Genomic DNA, 21,708 nt, shown 5'->3' on the forward strand with positions numbered 1-21,708 from the left:
TTTCATGGCTTGAAGCTCGTTTCTTTTCGGCATTGAATAATGGTCCGAACATACATATTTTTTATGTTGGTTTGGATTAAGACGATCAGCTTGTTCGTTTCTGTAGACAGCCTCAGAACATTTGCCTGCATTAGCTTTGGGGAAGCCTCACCCTTCTGGCCGATCAGGTGGTGGCTTACCCCAATACTGTCCGCTGACCGCTGCCATTTACTGGACATCTCAGGGTTTCGGGGGCTCCAGAGTGCATCCACAGTGTCGCAGAAAAAACACGCAGAACAAAGGGTTTACCGGGCCCCCTAACCTTCAAGAAGCTCACTGTTCTTCCAGAATTTTCGAGGCTTCAGTCCTGTCCTAATGAGTCCTCTACCCATTTGCATTGACTCATGACTAAGGCAGAAAGCATGGGTAACCATGATTTTGGTCATTGGGGTAATGCAGCCTAACCAAAAGTCAATAGTGCCAAACTCCTTTGATACACTGGAGTAATGACTTATATTTATAACAACCTTCTATCTCTGTGAAGCTGCAGGTTTGCCCATTATTAAAAACTGGGTGAACGCTTAGGAACCATTTAAACAAAAGCAGTGTCATAGAAGGCCCACCCCCATCCCAGAAGATGCAGTCAGGTACTTGTAGAAAGAGAAGCCTCTACCAACCTCTCCTGCCACAGCCCGGCCGTGAACAGGAACGCAGGGGATCGTAGCTAGAGGGCACCTTTGCCATGTGAAACTCCCAACCTCATGCAAGGGCCTATAGGTGTCTAAGGACCCACAAGTATGTGAGCTGAAAAAGAAAATTCTAACGTTCAAACTCCCTTCAGCCACTTTTAAGTGAAAAGAAGCAAAGAGGGATTCCTTAACTATTGTTTCTCCTTGTACAAGATTACTATTTACAGACAGGAAACTTCGGTTTCTCGGGCTGCTGAAATAGAAACCAAGTTTGAGAGGTGGGGCTTCAAAATTACTCCCTAAATATGTACGTCCTCTCTCCTTACATGTGAACACAGTGTGAGATGCGCGTCAATAACCACGTCTTTAAGTGACTCTAACCAGTGCCATTTTTCCTTGTTAACTTTCAGAAAACTTCATTTTCTCCACTTCACGAGATTATAACATCATGAAGCAGCCTTGGCTTTTATGACTTTTTTTTTTCCCGTTCAGACAAGACTGTGATACCTGCATTTCTGAGGACCGCTGTGGAGGACGGATCCAGGAAGGTGAGATCTGTGCGAATTTCTCTAGGAAAGCCCTGGGGACCAAGGGGGTAACCACACGATCACAGTGGAGAATTCATTATGGGATTGTCTGGGAGAAAAAGGGCTGCTTCAACCATATGCAGAAACGTGAAAACTGATTCTAGTCCTTCCCCTATCTGGGTGGAAAAGAGACCTCTCATCCTACCACACTGGGGCCTGACCAAGGGGAAGTGCATTTTGACTTTGCAGATTTAACATTAATGCTCACAGGTCTCCCGGCACAAGTTGGCATTTAGAGGAAAGTTTTGGTTTTGTCCACTGGGGGATGAGCAGGACACTGGGTGACCGGTGTTGGGCCTGGGTAAAAGACAAGGCGGGAGATGAGAGGATCACCATGAGCTAATAGTAAGTAAAAGGTAAATCAGGACATAGAGCTGTATTAGGTGTATTAATCCTAAGGGACTATCCCAATTTTAGATTACACACCAGGACATCATCTCTCACTTCTACAAACACCCTTGCGCCAAAATGTAGCTGCTTTACTTTTTCACGGGTCTCTTTAATTTTACTTTGAGTTTCATTCTACGACAAGGGCCAAAGACCTCTGTCAACCCTTTTTGGGATGCGTCGTCCTCCACGTAGTCACAGACAACATTCATTGGTGTCAAGGGGTGGGGAAGAGTTTTAGAAGTATTACCTAGCTTGGGCAGATATTTGACCTCGGCCTGGTACATGATGAATATTTTCTCATTATCTCATGCGTGCTGGAGAAGAATTTATACGGGTGGGATTCAGCAGCCTGTAAGCTGGGTCCAGTTTCTTAAGCTTCTAATTGTGTTGGTCGAATCTGAATCTAAACCTTAACTATTTTTCACCTTGTTCTTTCAGCAGCTGAGACGTGGTAAAAATCTCCACCTCGGATGCTGATTTTTGTCCATTTCTCATTGTTGTTCTCTCGATTTCAAACGTATGTTTTTATATATAGTTTGCGTAACGATGCAAAAATATATACTATGTGTGAATATGTGAAAAAAAAGAAAAATTTACTGTATGTTTCCATATCGAGTTATGGAAACTAATAACAAATTATATATTTTTATTATTATGTAAATACATAATTTAGCTTTTATTTTCTTGAGGGTTGAATACTTTGTCATTATGTAGTAAAACTCCATCTGTACTGACATTTTTTCCCCTAAAACTTTATTATCAGCTACGCTACTAAACTGGCTTTCTTCAAGTTAGGCTTTGAATAATATAACTTTTTCTAAGTTTTTGTTAAGTGACTAAACGCTACAGGCGCATTTTGTCAAGGCTGGATGGCTGGGTTTATCTTTAACCCAAGTTGAAAACGCTCGTCTCTGAGCAGCTGAGTTCGGTCTGTTTATGTACATACTTTATAAATATGTTTTAATGGGATTCTGCCATCTTAGTTCATTTCAGTTTGCTTTCTTTTTCTCCCTTCTTGCCAAGTTTCTTTAACAACTTTTTATCTATCTTCTGAAAGACAAATGCCTTAGCAAGCTCTCCTGCCTCTGTCTCCTAGCCTCCCGTTACTACCTTGATACACTTTCTGTTTTCTTCCCTCTGGTTCTGCCTGGGTTTATTTATAAGACTGCTGATGAAGGCATTCATTCAGTCTTACCTCCCCTTCGGCCCCAGCGTCTCTTAGACTTATTCTTTTCTATTGAATAGTTCTTGCCAAAGAGCTGTTGGTGTGGGTCTTTGTGTTGCCACGCTTCCGAAGCTTTGAATCTGAGATTAATTTTCATTGTGGAAAAACACATGTCACATCAAATTTACCGTCTTAACCATGATTACGTATGCTGTTCAGTAGTGTTGAGGGCATTTACATGGTTGTGTGACCAATCCCCAGACCTCTTTTCATTTTGCACAACTGAAACTCTGTCCCTGATAAACAACAAGGTCCGGTTCTCCCTCCCCCAGCTCCCAGCAAATTCCAGAAACGCTGCTTTCTGTCTCTGTGAATTTGAATACTCTTGGTACCGCATATGGTGTCTTTTTGTGACTGTCTTACTTCACTTAGTAATAATGTCCTCAAAGTTTAATCGTGTTGATCAGGTGACAGAATTTCCTTTCTTTCTTTCTTTCTTTCTTTCTTTCTTTCTTTCTTTCTTTCTTTCTTTCTTTCTTTCTTCTTTCCTCTTTCTTCTTTCTTTCTTTCTTTCTTCTTTCCTCTTTCTTCTTTCTTTCTTTCTTTCTTTCTTTCTTTTTTTCTTTCTTTCTTTCTTCTTTCCTCTTTCTTCTTTCTTTCTTTCTTTCTTTCTTTCTTTCTTTCTTTCTTTCTCTTTCTTTCTTTTTGCTATAAGTGATCACATTTATTTATTTATTTTAATTCAAGTATCATTAACATACCGTGGTACGTTAGTTTCGAATGTGCAATAAAAAAGAGACTCTTAAATATAGAAAACAAACTGTCTTTGCCAGAGGGGAGGTGGGGAAGGGAACCGGGAAAGAGCCGATGGGGATGAAGAGTGCGCGGATTGTGATGAGAGCTTCCTTCCTTTTGAAGGTGGAATGATAGCCCATTGCATCACACACCGCACTGTACTCACCCACTCACCCACTGACGATGCTCGTACTGCTTCAACGCGTTGGTTACTGTGAACGCTGCTGTGATAGACACGGGTGCGTAGACATGTCTTTCAGACCCCGCTTTCCCTTCTCTGTGGGGATATGCCTGGCAGTGGAATCCCTGCATCATAACAATTCTATTTCTAATTTTTTGCAGGGTCCCCCGTATTGTTTGCATAGCTGCTGAGCTATTTTACATTTCCAACCACAGTGCACGGGGGTTGTGACTTCTCTCCATCCTGCCTGATTCTTCCTATTTTCCGTTTCGTAGCAGCCGGCCCGGTGCTTGTGCTATGCTTTCTTACTGCACTTTATTTCAATTTCCATAGTGATTATCCTACAATGAGTATTGATTACTATTGCCCATTTTCTCCTATGCTATGGTCCATTCATATAGCATTTTTGAAAAAAAAGTCTATTCAAGTTCTTTGCTCATTTTTTAAATCAGGTCTTTTTTTTTTTTTCTTTTCATCGAGTTGTAGCAGTTTTTATAAGTTAATCCCTTAGCAGGTATATAATTTGCAAATATGTTCTGTCATTCCAAAGGAAAGGGGTTCCTTTTCTGTCTGTTGCTTGTGTGGTTCGATGCACGGGAGTTTTTCATTTTGATGTGCTCAGAGTCACGTGTTTCTCTTTTGTTGACAGTACGCTGGGTGTCACCTTGAAGAGCCCCATTGCCAACCCCAGTGTCATGAACCTTTGTCCTGATGTTTTCTGAGAGTTTAATCATTTTTAGCTCTTATGTTTAGATCTTTAATCCATTAAAGTTAATTTTTGTATATGGGATAAGTCCAGTTTCATTCACTTGCATATGAATATCCTGACTGCCCAACACTATTTTTGGAAAAAAAAAAAGAAAGAAGGAAAGAAAGAAAAAGAAAAGAAAAAGAAACAGACTCACAGATGTTGAGAACCGATGGTTGCCAGAGGGGAGTCATACTGGCATAAAAATACGCACATAGATCAATGGAACAGAATCGAGGACCCAGAAATAAACCCCTGTTAACTAATATGTGATAAGGGAGGCAAGAATACTCACAGAGGAAAGGCTAGTCTCTTCAATAAATGGTTGCGGGAAAACTGGATCGCCACATGCGGAAGAATACAATTAAACTCCTATATTACTCCACTCATAAAAAGGAACTTGAAAAGGAATATTGGCTTAAACATGAGACCTGAAACCATAAATCTCCAAGAAGAAAACATAGAAAATAAATCCATGACACGGATCTTGGCAACAATTTTTTAGATATAACACCAAAGCATAAGCAACAAAAGCAAAATTCAATAAGGGGGCCTACATCAGATAAAAACTTTTACACGGCGAAAGAAACAACCAACATAATGAAAAAGCAACCTGAGGACTGGGAAGAAATATTTTCATACCATATATCTGATGAGGGATTAATATCCAAAATATATGCAGACTCCCACAACTTAATACCAAAATAACACAAAAACAAAAACCCCACAACAGACAATCCAATTTAAAAACGGGCAGTTGAACTAAACAGACATTGTTCTAAGGAAGACACATGACTAGCCAACAGGGATATGGAAAGATGCACAATGTCACTGGTCATCAGAGAACCGCAAAGCGAAACTACAATGAGACATCACCTCATACCTGTTAGAATGGCCATTATCAAAAATACAAGAGAGCATCGATGCTGGTGAACACGTAGGGAAAAGAGAACCCTCGTGCACTGTTGGTGGGAATGCAAACTGGGGCAGCCACTGTGGACAACAGGACGCGGTTCCTGAAAAACCTAAAATGGAACTACTGGATGATCCAGCAGCCCGACCACCGGGTGTGTACCCAACGGTGACAGCAGGATATCAGAGAGACATCCCTGCACCTCCACGCTTATCACCGCATCATTCACAATACATGTCCATCCATGGACGTATGGATAAAGAAAATGTGTATATACACGATAGAATATTAATCGGCCACGAAAAAGAAGGAACTCTTGCTATTCGCGACAACATGGATGGATCCAGAAGGTATTATGCTAAGTGAAATAATTGAGACAGAAGAAGACAAATACTGTATGATCTCACTTATATGTAGAAGCCAAAAAAAGCTGAACTCATTGAAACAGAGTAGAGTGTTGTTTACGGCGGGGGGGGGGGGGGTCAGGAAATGAGGAGGCATGAGTCAAAGTATACAAAGTGCCAGGTATAAACTCAGTAGGTTCTGGGGATGTAATACACAGCAGTGTGATTGCAGTGAACCGTCATTTGTCACGTACTTGAGAGAACAGACCTCGAAAGTTCTCCGCAGAAGAAAGGAATGGCAGTTAGGTGATATGAGGGAGGTCTTGGCTCAGGCCCAAGTGCCGGTCATTTTGCAAAGTGTAAGTGTATCAAATTAACACACATGCCTTAAATGTACACGGTGTTATATGTCGATGATGTCCCAATAAAGCTGAGAAACAGTAGAGGGACCAGAGAGCAAACAGCGCCGGGCGACTTTGCAGATGGCTGAAGCAGAGATAGAAACCCTTGTCGTCCAGCCTGACAGCAGAAAGACTAAATCCTAGCAAGAAGGTCCAAGCAGCAGACGAGGGACTGTTATAAAACACACGCTAACAAAGCCCAAAACCAATCCCCGACATGAATCCGAGTTTGAGTCACGACAGGTAAGTAGGACCAGGGAAACAGCTTGGTATTTACACGAACCCACCTTAACAATGCCTAAGCCAAGCTCTGCTGTGAGTCAGAGAAAGCCGGCTAGAGACAGGACAAAAAGAGAAGCTTGGGAACTATCTCGGCCAATGTATCAGAAATTCATAGCGATTCAAAAAATACATCTAATTAAAGCTTCAAATTATAAAGCAAACCCTAATAGCATCAATGCAGAAGATAAATCAACAATCACAGATACGTAAAACCTCTGATACGGTAATTGATAGAACAAGAAGAAAAAAACCAGAACGGAGACTGAAAAATTCTAACCCCACGTTCAACCAATATGATCTAATTTTCATTTAAAGAACACCGAATACTCCACATTCTCTTCAAGGGTACCTGGAATGCAGGGACTGACAGTGAGTCTCAGTGAAACTCACCTCGGGATCTTAGGGTGTATTTCACGAGCACCACAGGACTAAACTAGAAGTCAACAATACGATATGCAGAACATTTTCAGCTTGCCTGAAATTATGTAGTACATTATGAAATATGCCATTACTATATACATGCCAAAGACGATTGGGGACAATAAAATCACACCCCATAAAACCTAGAGAGCCCAGCAAAAGTAGTCCTAAGAGGGAAAAAATGTTACTTTAAGTGTTTTAATTTAGAAGAAGAGAGTACTAATATAACTGATATAAATGTATGTCTTACAACATTAGGGGAAAAAGGAGTAAACAATAAATAGTCTATAGAAATAGCGAAGCTAGGGGACGCCTGGGTGGCACAGCGGTTAAGCGTCTGCCTTCGGCTCAGGGCGTGATCCCGGCGTTATGGGATCGAGCCCCACATCAGGCTCCTCCGAAATGAGCCTGCTTCTTCCTCTCCCACTCCCCCTGCTTGTGTTCCCTCTCTCGCTGGCTGTCTCTATCTCTGTCGAATAAATAAATAAAATCTTTAAAAAAAAAATAGAAAGAAAGAACGAAGCTATAAACAGAAGTCGATATACAAATTTGATTTTGTATATCGTGAAACACAGGTAAACAGACAAAACAAAAGAGTAACCAGCAAACAGACAAACAGTAAAATAGGCAAAAACACATAAAGAAAATTGATACAGCCAAGCGTTGGTTCTTATAAAATATTAATTCACGTGGTTGATAACTTGGTGAATGTGTAAGTCAACTTGGCCCGCTCAGGCTCGCTCAGTAATAAGTTTCGTTCTGACCCTGAAGGGCCAGAGGTGGGGAGTTTTGATTGGACGCTACCCAGCCTGCCGTGCCCCCCATTTTCTTCTCCGAGACTACAAGGCTCTCTACCTTGATCTGGATCCCTACTACGGAATTGAAGGACCTGCCTGTTATTTCTTGGTGTATGCGCTCTTCCACCCGCCCTAGCTCTTCCCCTTAGAAGACCTCTCCTGTCAGGGGGACGGACAAAGGGCATCAACCTGGTGGTGACTCTTGACTGAGGATTTTAAGTGATCTTCTCAAATAGTACTTGGGAAGAGGACTTGAGATGACAGGAGGTCATTTTCCAGACATTCCCCTCCCCCCTCAATATTACAAGTTCGTTCATTTCCCAGTTGGCCTGTATCTTACAACAAGGAATCCTTGCGAATTCTGGAGCACTGATCTTTTAGTGGGTTGAGGGCCTGATTAATCGAGGTGTATCTCGAGAATGGCCCAAGTCACCGATTGCTGGACCACTGACTAAGAGTCAGGGTAGATGCATATTTGTTTTTCATCTCTTTGGTTCAGCTTTTAAAATTCTAAGTGCACAGGTGTGATGAGGGAGCAGAAGGCAAGCCGAGGACAAAACACAAGCTGACACCCCCTAGACCCCCCCCCCTTGGATCTATGCAACCTTCCTCACGCTCCCTGGGCTGCCCTGAAACTAAGGGAAGGGAAAAAAGCAAACGGTTAACTAACAGAGATCACAGTCTAGCAAGATAGGAGTCTCCCTCAGTTTACCAATGTCTTAATGATTTACACGGAAAAAGCTTTCTTATCAATAGGCGAAGTTTCAGAGACCCGTGACTCAATTTCTTGGAGCCCTAACATCACCCTCCCTTCCATGAGTGATGTGGGAAACTGAGGCAGAAGGGAATGTAAACAAAATTAAATTTCTTTCTCGCCGGCAGCCTACAGACAAGGACTTGAAAAGGAAACGCCCATCTCTTAATGTTAAAGCTTTGCTAGAGAAAAACTATCTTAGCTTTACAATAGCCGGGCCTCGGGTATCCCGACAGTCTTCTTTAGCATATCAAAGTCCTTTTGGATGACTCCCTTTTTCCTTACCTCCCCCAGCTCCCAAGTAGGTAATCAGCCACTCATCACAACCCCAGGGCAGCCGCTCTTTCTGCCCAAGGGTACTGTCCCTGGGCTTTAATAAAATCACCTTTTTGCACCAAAGACGTCTCGAGAATTCGTTCTTGGCGGTCGGCTCCGGACCTCACCAACATTCAAAAACTACATCATAAGGATGTAGGAGCGTGGTTCCGACTTCCCTTTGTTTGGGCCAGTAGCCTGTGTGTTTTGTGCTGGAGAAACAACAGAGGGCATGACCCTACATAAGTTAGTTTCTAGTACAGGGAAAAGAAAACATCCTGAATCACGGATATTCATGTCCTCGGCCTCCCAGTCTCTGGGTCTCTGGTTTTGGGCCCTCTGACCTCCCGAACGTCCCTCCATTCTCTATGTTAAGAGAGCTCAATGCATCCACAGGAGCAGGACTAAAGTCTGTAATAAAGAGTCATGCCAACCTGCTGGTATTTTTGGCACCTGCCAGACCCTCCTTGATTTCGCCTGACTCACTCCTGCATATTCAAAGGTTTTCCAACCCAGACTGCAACTCTCTCCTGCACAAACCCGGTTCCAATGAAGGAAATCAGTTTTCGTCTCCCTTCACATGCCTTGGTCTTTGGGACCCCTTTTCATTTCACGGCCCCTTCCTTCTTGCAAGTCAGGCAGGGGGTTGCCACCACACTAGACGCCGAATGGCCCCATTTATTTGATGTCTCAGGGCTACAATTCTCCAAATGGTATCCGTTGTTCGATACAGAAAAAACATTTTAGACCAAGTATTTATTGGGCCATCTACTCTTCTAGAAGCTTCCTGCTCTGCTAGAATTTGAAGGAGTTACTGCTGTGATATGAGCCTATTAGTCACTGGTGTTTACCCATGAAAAATCCCCCAAGATCTCCTCCTGCCTTGGTTGCCATGTGAACAGAAAGGAAGTTGGGGTTGGTGACTCACTCCTCTTTCGCGGTCTCTGAGCCTCCCTGAAGGGGCTCTGGCGTCGACTGACCCACCCTGAAGTCTGCTGCTTAAGAAAGTTCTAATGTTGAAGCTCCTTTCGGGCATTTGTAAAAAATAAAATAAAAGAAGTGATAATTGAGCTCTGATCTTTCATTGTAACTAAGACGTTTCGGAGACAGCGGCTCAGCTCCTCGGACTCGGGAAACGCAAAGCCGGAGACCTGCATGGGAGGAGCCTCAGAATAAGTTCCGTAATCGGCGCCCTGCGATGCTCTCCGCTGCCATCTTCTAGCTCAGAAATCACTTTCTTAGCGTCTCCGGAGTTTGCAGTATTGACGGATTTATCTTCCTGCTCGAACCAAAAAATACCGATCGCGACATTGCCGAAGGAGACCCCGAGATCGGGACCACTGCGGAGCATCCTCGGTGAGGTGAGTCGGTCCGGATTTTCGCAGAGTTGATGCGCGGACTTGGTTGATATCACAGGGTCGCAGGAGGCGGGTGAGTCCTTGAGTCCTTTGGGGAGGGGGGAGGGGGGACGGGGGACGGGGGACGGGAGACGCGGGAGGGGTGGGGCGTGAGGCTGGCATCCACTGTATTCTGCAAAGTGAAAATCTCAGTGCCTTCGTCCTAATCCTTCCACTACGTGGACGACTGCAGATTTTAAAATTCATCCTGGGGGTGTTCATAGCATGAGCGGATATTAAGAAGCGGGCCTGGGCTTTCTTGCCTGGAGGGGGCCCAGGGGACTTACTGGCTGCGGGGGGGAGCCGGGATAGGGGGCAGGATGGTGGGATGAAACAAGTATTATGCAATGGTATTAAGTAAGAAAACACATCTGGACCTAAAACTATATTCTACGGTATTATCCCAATTTCACGAAACATGAGAACACACACCCACAGCGGAACGTTGGTCAGGTTCATGGGCACACTCCACGCAAACACATGGCGCCCTAGCGTTTCCGAATCGCTGTGGGTCCGCGCGCAACCGCGAATGGCGGGACAGCATTTCAGGTCCTGGCGCACCCGCTCCCCGGGTTCCTCAAAGGCAGGCGACAGGTGGTGGAATTTGTAGAAAAGAGGTGGTTGGAAACAAATCTGTAGCCACATTTTGGAAACGCTTTAGTCTTTCTGTAGAACTTGGTACACAAACATTTCATGTGCATTTGAGAGAAATGAAGCATTTTAAATACTAGTTTGGGAATTTCCTAAGTGTTAGATCAAGCTTTTTATTCGAGCTGAGCAATGTTGGTCCACTTTTCTAAGTATTTTCTGCTTTTTTTTTTTTTCTGGCTTTGTTCAGTAGCTAACATATGCTAGAATCAAACTATGATCATGATTTTGTCCATTTTTTCCTTGTAGTTCTCTCAATTGTTAACATATATTACATATATATGGATATATAGTGAGAAATATGCCACATAACACTATTTATAATAATATGAATAATACAAGCTCATAATAAATAATATATATTAGTACTCTTAGGCAAATACATAATTAAAACTGTTGCATCTTTCTGGAAGGTAAACCTTTTATCATTCGGCAGTGAAACGCCAGTTCTGATTAAAATCTTGGTGTTAAGGTCTACTTAAAGCTCACTGACACAGCTAGACTGCTGTCTGTAGTGTTTCCATGTACAACTTCTTGCAACAATTTTTTTAAAGACTTCTACTTTTTGTCAATGACACGGAAGTCGATTTTTTAAAATCCAGTTTACAAATGCTGCCTTTTAGTGGGTTTATCACTTTATGTACATGAGGTGAACTGCTGTATTTTGAGTGATTTATAACACTTAGCTATGGTATTTATTCTGTGCTTTCTTCTTCTTCGCCAATAGGTTTAAATATGCATCTCCAACCCTCCCAACAGGCAAGTGGCTCAGTGAGCACATGTCCTTTTCCGTCTCTAACCACCCCACCATGTTGACCCACTTCCTGTTCTGTTTCTCTTCAGTTGGGGCTTTATTTATTTTTAAAATACTGAGAGAGTCAATCAAGGTCTTGTTCTTTCTTTTTAGTCAGCAGCTTTTTTTCTTCCTGGCCTCATTTATTTTCTTGGGGAATAGTGTTTCCAAAACACTGCTTGGCTGGTGTCTGTGCCGCTGATATTGTTTCTTGCGTTGGTCCAGCTCAGAGATTCGCCTACAGAGCATTGCATTTCAATGCCTTTTGCGCCAGATCCAAAATTCTGGTTTCAAAATTATTTTTTCTTCAATTTTATGTTGGCAACACCTCTCTGAAACACTTGGGCTCGCATGTTTTGAAATTCAGAATTTGAGTGACTTAGGAAAGGCTGTGTCGTGCACACACCACATCTCGCGTACCTTACACAGGGTGGAGATAGGCGTCCTCGCTCTCAGCTCGCGGGCACTCACAGTTGTGTAGCGATGTTGTGGGAAACAAAAGCAAAAGGAAAGGAAATGTGGATACAATTCAGTGTGATTACAACCTGCAGCCCTTTGGCAAACACTTGGGGCGGGCGGAATATAACTGTACTTCCTCCAGGAAGCCCCCCAGCTGTCTTCGTGGTCAGGCTTTGCTAGAGGGAAAAACAACGTTAGTTGGCCTATAGCAAGTCCTCCTGCGTACCTCTTTAGCATATGAAAGTCCTTTTGGAACTTTCCTTATCTTTACTTCCCCCGGCTCCAAAGGGTGTGATCCTCACCCCTCACAACCCCGGTGCAGCAGCTCTTTCTGCCCACTGTCCCCCTGCTTTAATAAGCCACCATTTTGCATCAAAGACGTCTCAAGAATTCTTTCTTGGCCACAAGCTCCCGGGCCCAACAACGCTACTCAAAACGGTATCAGCAAGACCTGTGAGCACTTGCATTAAGGTGGGATTTCAAAAAAAAATTCTCCATAGGCTCCTGAGATCTCACATCAGATATTTTCTAACAAATTTTGTCATCAGGTAGACACGTGTATACGCACAATCACGCACAGCCACACAACTTCTGTTTTCACAATTTTGGGAGATCCCAAATGTGCAGATAGGGAATTTGGGTGAAATACGAAGGTAACTCCATGCCGGTTTTGCTGTTGAAAATCTGATTTTGAAACTTTGCAAGTGATCCACACTTTTTCTCTGGAAGTCAAATTTTTCTTGCTGTTTTGGACATTTTTCAGTTTCTCTATACTATGTCCTGATGTGGGTTTTTCCTTTATTCTCCTATTTGGCGCTCTGTTGGCCAATCCCTCTGAGGATGTTCGTGGTATTTTAATTCCAAGAAGTGTATCTCATCACTTCTTTAAGTATTTTCTCCTTTTCATTTTATATTTCATTCTTTTACCAACTAACAGCATGTGGGTGTGGACACTTTGACCTGTGCCCTGAGAGGTCTCACATGCATTTTCCATCTGTGTCTGAATCCACTCTGTCTCCCTGTGGGGCAGCTTTCAATCTTTCAGTCTCATCTCAGAAATCACTCACTTATATTCGAGTTGTATCTGTTGAAATATGTGGTCACGTGATTATAGTTTAGGCGCTAAGTCTTATGAATTCCAGAGTGTGAGCTGTTAAAAATCATCTTCCACTTACTGAGTCGTGTGTTAGGGGAAGATAAGAGAGAGAAAAAAAAATGATTAACGTGGCATTTTTCACAAATAGTGATTTTCATAAGCTGAATTAGATTTGGAGTTTAGAACACTATGTAAAAATACCCAGCAGAAGAATATGATTGGATTCGGGCTGAACATGTCTGCACATGTCATAATCTGGCAGAACTTGAAGTTATATTATACGAGGTCCTGAAGACCATGTATTCTCTAGATTTACTTTTCCAAAAAAAAAAAAGGGAAGAAGTACATTCCATGCAGCGAGGCTGACATAACATGGTGCGATGTATATTTCTGGAGCTTAAATATGAAAAACGGAAAGGGGGAGAAGTCAGGAAGAGACATTATTCAAGGCCTCCAAGCCGGGCTAAATATCCGGGAGTACTTCCTGAGGAAAACAGGGAACTCCTGAAGGGTTTCAAGAAGGCCAGAAGTGCAGTTTATGGAGAGATAACTGAGTAGAGAAACTAGCCTGAAAGGAGGAAATTCAAGCACCTCTTAAGTAATGCTGGCCAATCAGGGCTGTGATTCTGCACGAGAGAGCAGGTGAAAGTCAGCAGGGGAACTAGACACGGAGCACACGGCCCGAGCCCCGGGGAGAGAGGACACGAGAAGGGCTGACTAGGGAGGAGTCAGGCGCGTGGAGCAGGTACCCAGCAGGCAACGGTGGGAGGACGGTCACGGGGAGTGAGAGGCAGCAGAGTCAGGAGCCAGCAGGCGGACATCCAGGGACAGACTGTAGCCCCAACACGGGATGGGAGGACGGAGCGGGGACTCTGACCCCCTACAGCCCACACTCCACACAGGGCAACAGCTGCCTCTTTCCAGACCTCCTGCCACCACCCCACCCCCAACCCAACTCAACTATCATCACTGAAAGGAAAGAAGTCCCAAATACAGCAGTTCTCCACCCATTTTCCACAGTGACATACCTGGAAATTAAGTTCCTCTTTGTCACACACACTCAAGGATGACACCTCGACATGGGCCGCTCACGCACATAGACACAACCAGACTTTTAAGTCGTCCAGAGGAAGGTATACGCCGTATGGTACTTTTCTCTTGCAGGCTCAGCCGCACCTGGAGAGATGGGGAGTGAGTACAAGAGAATTATTCTGCTGAAAGGACTGGAGCTCATCAATGACTACCAGTTCAGCATAGTTAAGTCCCTACTGGCCCATGATTTGGGACTGACGACAAACATGCAAGAAGAATATAACAAGGTCAAGATTGCTGACCTGATGGAAAAGAAGTTCCCAGGGGCTGCCTGTGTGGACAAGCTAATAGACCTATTCAAGGACATGCCACCACTTAAGGACATTGTTAAGCAACTTAGAAATGAGAAGATGAAAGGTAATAAGGAAGATTCCCACACTAGACTGCTCCCCCCTTCCCCAAATTGAGTAGAAGAGCCCTTGGTGGGGGCTGGCGTCCCCCTTTGCCAGTGCATGACTCAGCGGCTGTGACCACGCAGGGGCTGCAGAGAGCTGACCGCCCTGGGCATCCCCTTCCCCGGGAAGGGGACCGATGGATTGATCTGTGCTGGAGGTTGTGTTAGGCGCACGTGCCTGTTGTACTGACCTGTCTGCCACATGATCATTTGTCCCTGGTAACAAAGGTGCAGCGTGCTTAACATAAACCTACCTCTTAGAGAGGCAAACTGCTTGCCCCCTGGTAAAATCTCCGTGTTAAAACAAACCTTTAAAAAATCCGAAGGCCAATGTCACCATTTTGTCACCTCCCCAATCTGTATCCTCTTTCCTTTCATTGGTTGCTGTTATTTTAACAGATCTTCTGAAGAACATGGCCAAGCGGTCAGTATCATGGCAACCTTGGATTTTTCTAAGGAAATGATGGGAGAACAGGGCTGGGAAAGGGTGTCGTGGAGGCACGTGGGAACCCAGAGGATGGGGAGGATGTGCTCACTGCTTGGGGAGCAGGCCACGGTCTCCCGGCCAGGCCGTGGGTCCCCTTGGGCCAGGCCGGCTCCTGCAGGGCAGGCAGCCGAGAGTGTACCTCGATCCCAGGCAGGAGCTGAGCGGACTTTGCTCTGAAACTGCTTCAGCTCCTGGCTCATTGTGTCCTCCTTGTTCTTGTATTAGTTGCAAAGAAAGTGAGAACAGAAGAAACGCCAAAGAAAAAGAAGCAGCAGGCGGGAGCGGGTCCCGCTGCATGTGCCCCCACCACGAGCAGCGCTGTGATGGGCCAGAGGGCGGAGGGGACCGCTGCGTCGCTGGTAAGCCTGAGGACCGAGAGCGGGCTTCCCGTCCCAGGGAGGAGCTCTGCTGTCGCGCTTGCTTCTTCATCACTATTCTAAGTGCAGAGTTGATAACGGAGGCATTAGGGGTCACCTGCTCTGTGCCAGGCAGAGAGAGAGGCACTCCAGAAACGTGGTAAACGTTTGTGTGACCTAAACATGATGACATCACGTCCGTTATACAGATGCGTTCACAGGTGGGCAGCGCGCCTCGCCCACCCTTCACACCTCGATTTTCCGCAGTCCCGAGCTCGTCCCGTCCCAGTGCAGGGGCGCCTCCAGGACCGGCGTGTCTGCTTCAGGAGCGTCTCCCTCTTCGGCTGTCCTCTGTGCCCGCTCTCACCCACTGCCTGTCTCTGTAGGTGACAGCCGGGGACGCCCTGCCGCTGCTCCGGACGCCACGTGCCCTGCAAGAGCCTGCATCAAAGTAATGAAACTGTCTTGTGCTTCTTTTAATACTGAAAACCGCTAACGGGAACATTCAACTACTTTCAGAAAAGAAGAACTGCCGCCAAAGGAACGGCTGCGACCAAAAAGAATAAGGTGTCGCTGCAGCAGACTGAGCCGGTGTGCCCCCCGGGAGCCAGCACGTCCGCCGCCAGAGGCTTCCTGCCACGGCCCCAGGCGTCCTTGGCAGCTCCGTTCTTCCCTGCCTTCCCTGAGGTTCGCTTCCCCTCTGTGCTCGCCCAGCTTCTCCCCTGTCCTCGTCCAGCTTCCCTCCCATCTGTCCTCGTCCCCACTGCCGTCCGCCCGGGCATCCCGACCTGCTTGTGTGAACGTGGTTCCCTCGTTCGGGGTAAACTGGTCACAGGAGGAGAAGCCGCAGCCCCAGGCAGTACGGTGGCGGTCCCCGGGCCGACGACCCCAGGCCACACCAGTCTAAGCACTCCTGGTCTGCGGGGTCCGTGGCATGGCTCCATGTCCCCCCGTGTTCATGAACGCAAGGCCCATCCCCGCCGGCTGTACTCCCGCAGACCAGGACACAGGGAGAAGGGCATTAGAGGTGAACAGACCTGTGCTCCGTTTTCCTGTTAGCATCCCGGCCATGGAGAGATGCTGTGGGAACAGGTTCCAGGCACACACCCTCTCCTAGGCCCAGTAGAACAGGAACTGGAGCCACTACCAGCACTGTTCCTTGAGCAGAGATGACATGAGCCAGACCCTGGGCATGGCCCCAGTTCACTGAAAACCCTGAATCGCTGCAGCAGTCCCCACCTCTAGTGCTGTCAGCGTTGTTTGTTCCCATTTTTTACTTTCTTCAGTCGTTTAAGACTAAATGGGTGGAGGAGACATTTGAATGAACTGCTTGAATCTGTTCCTTAGGGGCTTCAGGGCGGTGCTCTGGTCATCACGGTTCTGTGGGCTCTGCGGAGGATCAGGCTTGAATTCAGAAAGATTCTGTTGACATGAGGGGCCTTGTACTTTTGCTAGATAAGCTACCGCTCCGTTAGCTTTTCCTTTCTGTTAGCCAGTTCCCTTCCAGCCTGGTTCCAGCTCCAGGTATCTGGGAGGGTCCCTGTGGTCCCAGGGTTATAATTGAGGTTTCACGCGTCAGAGAGTGACCTGGTGTCCCTGCCCAAACTTGTAAGTGTGTTTCCCTGTTTCTGTCCAACACAGAACCAGACGATGAAGGGCCAACATCAGGCTGCTCCTAGAGGACGTGTCCTTCATCAGGGCCCCCTGACTGTCCTGGTACTGAAAGCAACGGAACCATTCGAATACGAATCCCCAGAAGAGGGGAGAAACAGAATGTTTCATGCCACAGTGGCTACTTGCAATCAGTTTTTCCATGTGAAGGTTTTAAACAGCAACCTGAAAGAGAAATTCACAAAAGAGAATATCATTACCGTATTAGATTACTATGAATGCAAAGGAATCCTCGAGATAAACAAAACCTCATCTGTGTACGAAGCTGATCCTTTCCAAGTGATTGAGGTCCCAAACAGCATCATGAAAAGAGCAAATGAAACTCCCAAGATTGATAATCTTTACAAGCAAGCATCAGGAACATTTGTGTACGGATTATTTCTGTTACATGAGGTAATTTTAAGAAATTGTTTTTATTTTCTCCATCCATCCAGGCTCTGTGCACTGACTCAGGGGTGGAACCCAGCTCCCAGCCCGGTGTCTTCACCACAGATAGGTGGTCAAGCGTGCCATAAAGCAGGAACTGGGACTGGTGACCCACTAGTCTTCCAAGGAGATAGCTTCATGCAAGTTCTTTGAAAAAGAGCCACTAGAAACCTTGCCATTTCACCAGTAATAATTATTTTCAGCCTCCGTGAGCAAGGACAGCACAGGGTATAAATCAGTATGCACGTGCTCATAATTGTACCTCTGAGCTCCTCCACGACTGTATACATCTTTTTTTTTTTAACCTTGAATAATAGATTGTCCTAACAAAGGTTAATTCTGGCTGTGACACACATTCGGAGTAATAACCATATAGGCTTGTATTCTCCTGAATGTGAAAGCCTTCAACATGTGGGCAAACAGCACCGTCATTCAAGCCTGTCTCCTCTGACCTATTGATCTAATACATTATTTGTGAACGGTTTATTGAAGACTAAGGCTTCCTATTGCATGATACTGAAAGGCATGGCAATCTCATTCCATTATATCCCAAAAAGGGGATGGGGATGGCATTGGACAGTTTAACTGATACGTCATGATATGTCAGGGTACTAGTTAGCATGATGCATTCGATTTTCCCCAGAATTTACAAACTGTCATGAACTCCCCTGGTATCTCAGAGCATCTCATATGATCTTACATGCTTCATAACCCTATAGGCCTGTCTTCTGGGATGCCCATTCCCGTCTTACACTGTCTTTAAGAGACCATGGTTAGAAATGCACTTATAGAATTGATGAGTTCTAACTTAAAGTGAGACTGGATAGATTGTGAACTGCAGGATCCTGCAGAGTGGAGATAAGATTTGGAGAAGAGTGGGTAAATGGGGAAGGTTGAAAAAAGAGTGAGTGAGTTCCTGGAACCTTACTTGTTAATATAGATTCTTCATGGTCGACTGACTGAGTAGTCGTGGTCATGTCCATTCCTTTCTGCATAAGGACAGGAGCTAACGGAGTCCACCAGAGCTCCCATTCCTCCGATTCCAGTTGTTTTAAGGAATCAACACTTCGCTTGTGGTGAAGCAGCAGAAAATAGGAAGAAAACTCATTGTTCTAGAAGTGCCAGATAGAAAATATCTAGAACAAGAAGGGGGAAGAAAATGCACAAGCAGGATAATAAAAGGAAAGTTCACTGAGAGGACCGTGCCAGAGCTGTATGTGACCTGTGCCTGTGGTTGGCTTCTTACGTCTTGCATTTCCTGGGCCACCAGGTGCTTCCTCGTACGGACGAAAGTCACTGCTGTGTCTTCAGAAACTGAATGTTGCGTTTCTTTTGCAGAAAAAAGTGAACAGGAAGACAACAGTGTATGAAATACAGGATAATACAGGAACGATGGAGGTCGTGGGGACCGAGAGATGGCACAACATCAAGTGTGAGAAAGGAGATAAACTTCGACTCTTCTGCTTTCAACTGAAAACAATTGACCAGAAGCTGAAACTGACATGTGGAACTCACAGCTTTATCCAGGTGGGGTCTGGATACAGGAACGTTCGTTTGCCACAAGAGGCAAATGATTTTGTTTAGGTTTTGAGAGCACCAGACTCCTGTTTTTGGACATAGAGTCCAGCGGTGGCAGGAGAACATAGCCGTGCCTTACATTCATTTCTCAGTGGAGGGTTTTTAAAAGGCTATGAGGAAATGACATTCACATAGATTCCAAAGGATATGATACTTACGCTAAATAAGGAACTATTTGAAGACATTAGGAAGGCAAGGAGGCAACTTTTCATAACGGTTGAGAGCAGGGCTGTGCGTAGGACAGACCTGATTAGAACCCTGGCTTCAGCACGCACCACGTGCCTGACGCTGGGGATGTAGCTGGACTGGTCCTCTGAAAGGGCCACAGTGTCTACATCACAGGACTGGTCTAAGACCATACATGGTTAAGTGAGAACATACTCATTACCCAACTGCCCAGCACAAAAACAGAAGTCAGTCTGCACTAGGTACTGTTTTTCTTAGCAGAGTAGACATTGGAAAGAGTTCTAGGCGAAGGAAGTGATGCACGCGTATCCTCGAAAGCGTGAGACAACACGATTTCTGTACAAACGAAATGCCGTAGATGTGGAGACAGTGGGAAGATGAGTCCAGAAAGTAAAAACGGGTCAGGGGGCAGATGGTGTATTTCTTTTGTCCGAAATAAATGGAAATGGAAAATGCATTGTGAAAAGAAGTAACCCCTTGAAAAATTTTATGCGGAAGAATGCTTGATGATTTTGACTTTTTAGCAAAAAGCATTCTAGTAACTATCTGGAGAGATGCATTAGGGAGAGGTCAGTTTGGAGACAGGGACAGCAAACAGCAGCTGCACTTGTCAGTTTAAGGATAATTCTTAAAGTCATGGATATGAATGGTCTTGCCCAAGAGAACTTATAACATGATGACAGGTATATTTATACAAATAAGACAACACCTCGCTGAGTGCTTACTGTGTGCTGGGAACTGAGACGGTGACAAAGATACAGTCATTATTCCCATTTCATTCATAGAGATACTGATTATCATTGTCATTGGAAGGTAGGCCATAGCCCTACTTGGCACTGCTCTACTTGCCGCAGCCGAAATTCTAATGCTGGCCCAGGTGCTTGGCCTCCAGGGTCCGATTCTTGGGTTCAGTGGGAAAATCGGACACATAGCATGAAGCTTTGGGAGAACCTGGTCTTTGAGAGTAGCCCGAGGTGGAATGTATCACTCAGGAATGAAAAGAAGTGAGCACAGGGGTCAGAAAGAAAATGGAAAGTCTGTATAATAAGCATCAAAAACAAGCTTAACGAGGAAGAGGGTCGACAGAACTCACGCCAGACACAAAGACCACGGGGTCCCAGTGCCTCGAGTAAATACATCTTAGTGCAGAAGGCACCACACGGTAGGTAGTGCAGTGCACATCCTGGCCCACGTGACACCACGCTCTTTTCTTGTGCGCGTAGGAATATACACACACGTACTCAGAGGTCCACCATGGAATTCCTGATGCACTAATTAACATTAAACTGAGTGCAAGTAATTCATCTAGAAATTCTGATCTATGCATGCATGCAGACACGTACGAGCACATCAGTGCCACTCTTCAGATCCCCTAAGGCAAGAATCCCCAGCTTCTACCTTTAGTCCGGAGCGGTTGCCCTGGGGAAAACCTTTTGTTGCTTCCTGTCACTTTTCTGCTCCAGGGAGGACTCCCCTCCTTTCCATCCTTGTGGAGCTGCTCACATGGACCCATGGGGATGCCAGGAAGTCTGTCCTTTAGGCTCCAGATGGGGAGGGCTCACAAGAGGGTGGTGGGGTGCAGCAGGTGGGGGAGGGAGAATGAGCAGCCTCCGGACGACATGGGGTGCTGGCGGAGCAGGAGACACGGTGCGGGCGGAAGGAGGAAGAGCAGCAGACCTGCACTGCAACCCCTAGGATCTCATGGTGTCTTTCTGATCTCTCCTTTAAGGTCATCAAGGCTAGGAAAAACAAGAAGGAACAAGTCGGTTTGAATTTAAAGGCGGAATTTGATGCGATGGACTACCCTCCCGACCAATTCATGGGCTTTAATAGTGATATTAAAACAGAGGATTTCTATTAAAAATAGATGCAGCAGAAATAGCCCAGCACATTAAGGGCTTTTTATATCTGCGTTGTAGATTATTTTTCTTTATTTTATAAAATTTACTTAATTGCATTTTTGTTTATTTTCTAAGAATAGTACATTTTGTATCTACCACATTTATAATGCAAAAAAATAAAACTTCCTTTTAAAGGGCATCTTCTGCTGAAGTGCCAGATGTGGTCTCCTTAGTGCAGGAGTGAGCGTGTGAGGTGGTCCACCTGTGCTCTGTGAGCCACACGGGCTGGGGGTGCCGGGGTGGGGGGACCTCACCAGCATGGAGGTCTGCATGCGGACTGTGACTTCCAAAGGGCAAGGCCCTCACTGGGGTCAGCCTCAGGTGATGCAGGTTGGTCCCACAGCCTATCTGAAAATCAATGAATCTTATGCCCTGGGGAAAGGTTTACTCGCCCCCCCCCCCCCCCAAATAACCCCTTTCTGCAGTTACATTCCTCTGAAGGGGAGCATTCATGTTACTGGTTT

At 45.4% G+C, this 21,708-nt stretch overlaps 1 protein-coding gene and 1 long non-coding RNA gene across 3 annotated transcripts; both read left to right on the forward strand.

The window, feature by feature from the left end:
- The first annotated feature begins 2,081 nt into the window (after positions 1-2,081).
- On the forward strand, positions 2,082-5,907 carry LOC123783230 (uncharacterized). The gene is made up of 3 exons (XR_015721580.1): positions 2,082-2,162; positions 3,729-3,844; positions 4,436-5,907. It is a non-coding gene; the product is annotated as an uncharacterized LOC123783230 (long non-coding RNA).
- Positions 5,908-9,679: 3,772 nt separating this feature from the next.
- Positions 9,680-21,383, forward strand: MNDA (myeloid cell nuclear differentiation antigen). Of its 2 annotated transcripts, XM_087855468.1 has the most exons (8): positions 9,680-10,121; positions 11,533-11,564; positions 14,318-14,602; positions 15,352-15,485; positions 16,002-16,169; positions 17,124-17,546; positions 18,918-19,106; positions 21,073-21,383. In XM_087855468.1, exons 3-8 carry the CDS (start codon positions 14,338-14,340, stop codon positions 21,202-21,204), a joined length of 1,311 nt encoding a protein of 436 aa, XP_087711594.1. In that variant the 5' UTR covers positions 9,680-10,121; positions 11,533-11,564; positions 14,318-14,337; the 3' UTR covers positions 21,205-21,383. The 2 variants fall into 2 exon arrangements, with proteins under 2 accessions (XP_087711594.1, XP_045639877.2); XM_045783921.2 differs by lacking the exon at positions 11,533-11,564 and having other exon boundaries at positions 9,681-10,121.
- The last annotated feature ends 325 nt before the right edge of the window (positions 21,384-21,708 follow it).

This window comes from Ursus americanus, chromosome 2, assembly GCF_024610735.1.
Source record: "Ursus americanus isolate L20-20 chromosome 2, mUrsAme1.1.p, whole genome shotgun sequence".
NCBI classification, from domain to species: Eukaryota; Metazoa; Chordata; class Mammalia; order Carnivora; family Ursidae; genus Ursus; species Ursus americanus.

Coding starts and splice junctions, on each gene's coding strand:
- MNDA (XM_087855468.1), top strand. CDS start 14,338: ATGGGGAGTGAGTACAAGAGAATTATTCTGCTGAAAGGACTGGAGCTC. Junction 14,603..15,351: donor TAGAAATGAGAAGATGAAAG/GTAATAAGGAAG, acceptor TTCTTGTATTAG/TTGCAAAGAAAGTGAGAACA. Junction 17,547..18,917: donor GATTATTTCTGTTACATGAG/GTAATTTTAAGA, acceptor TTTCTTTTGCAG/AAAAAAGTGAACAGGAAGAC.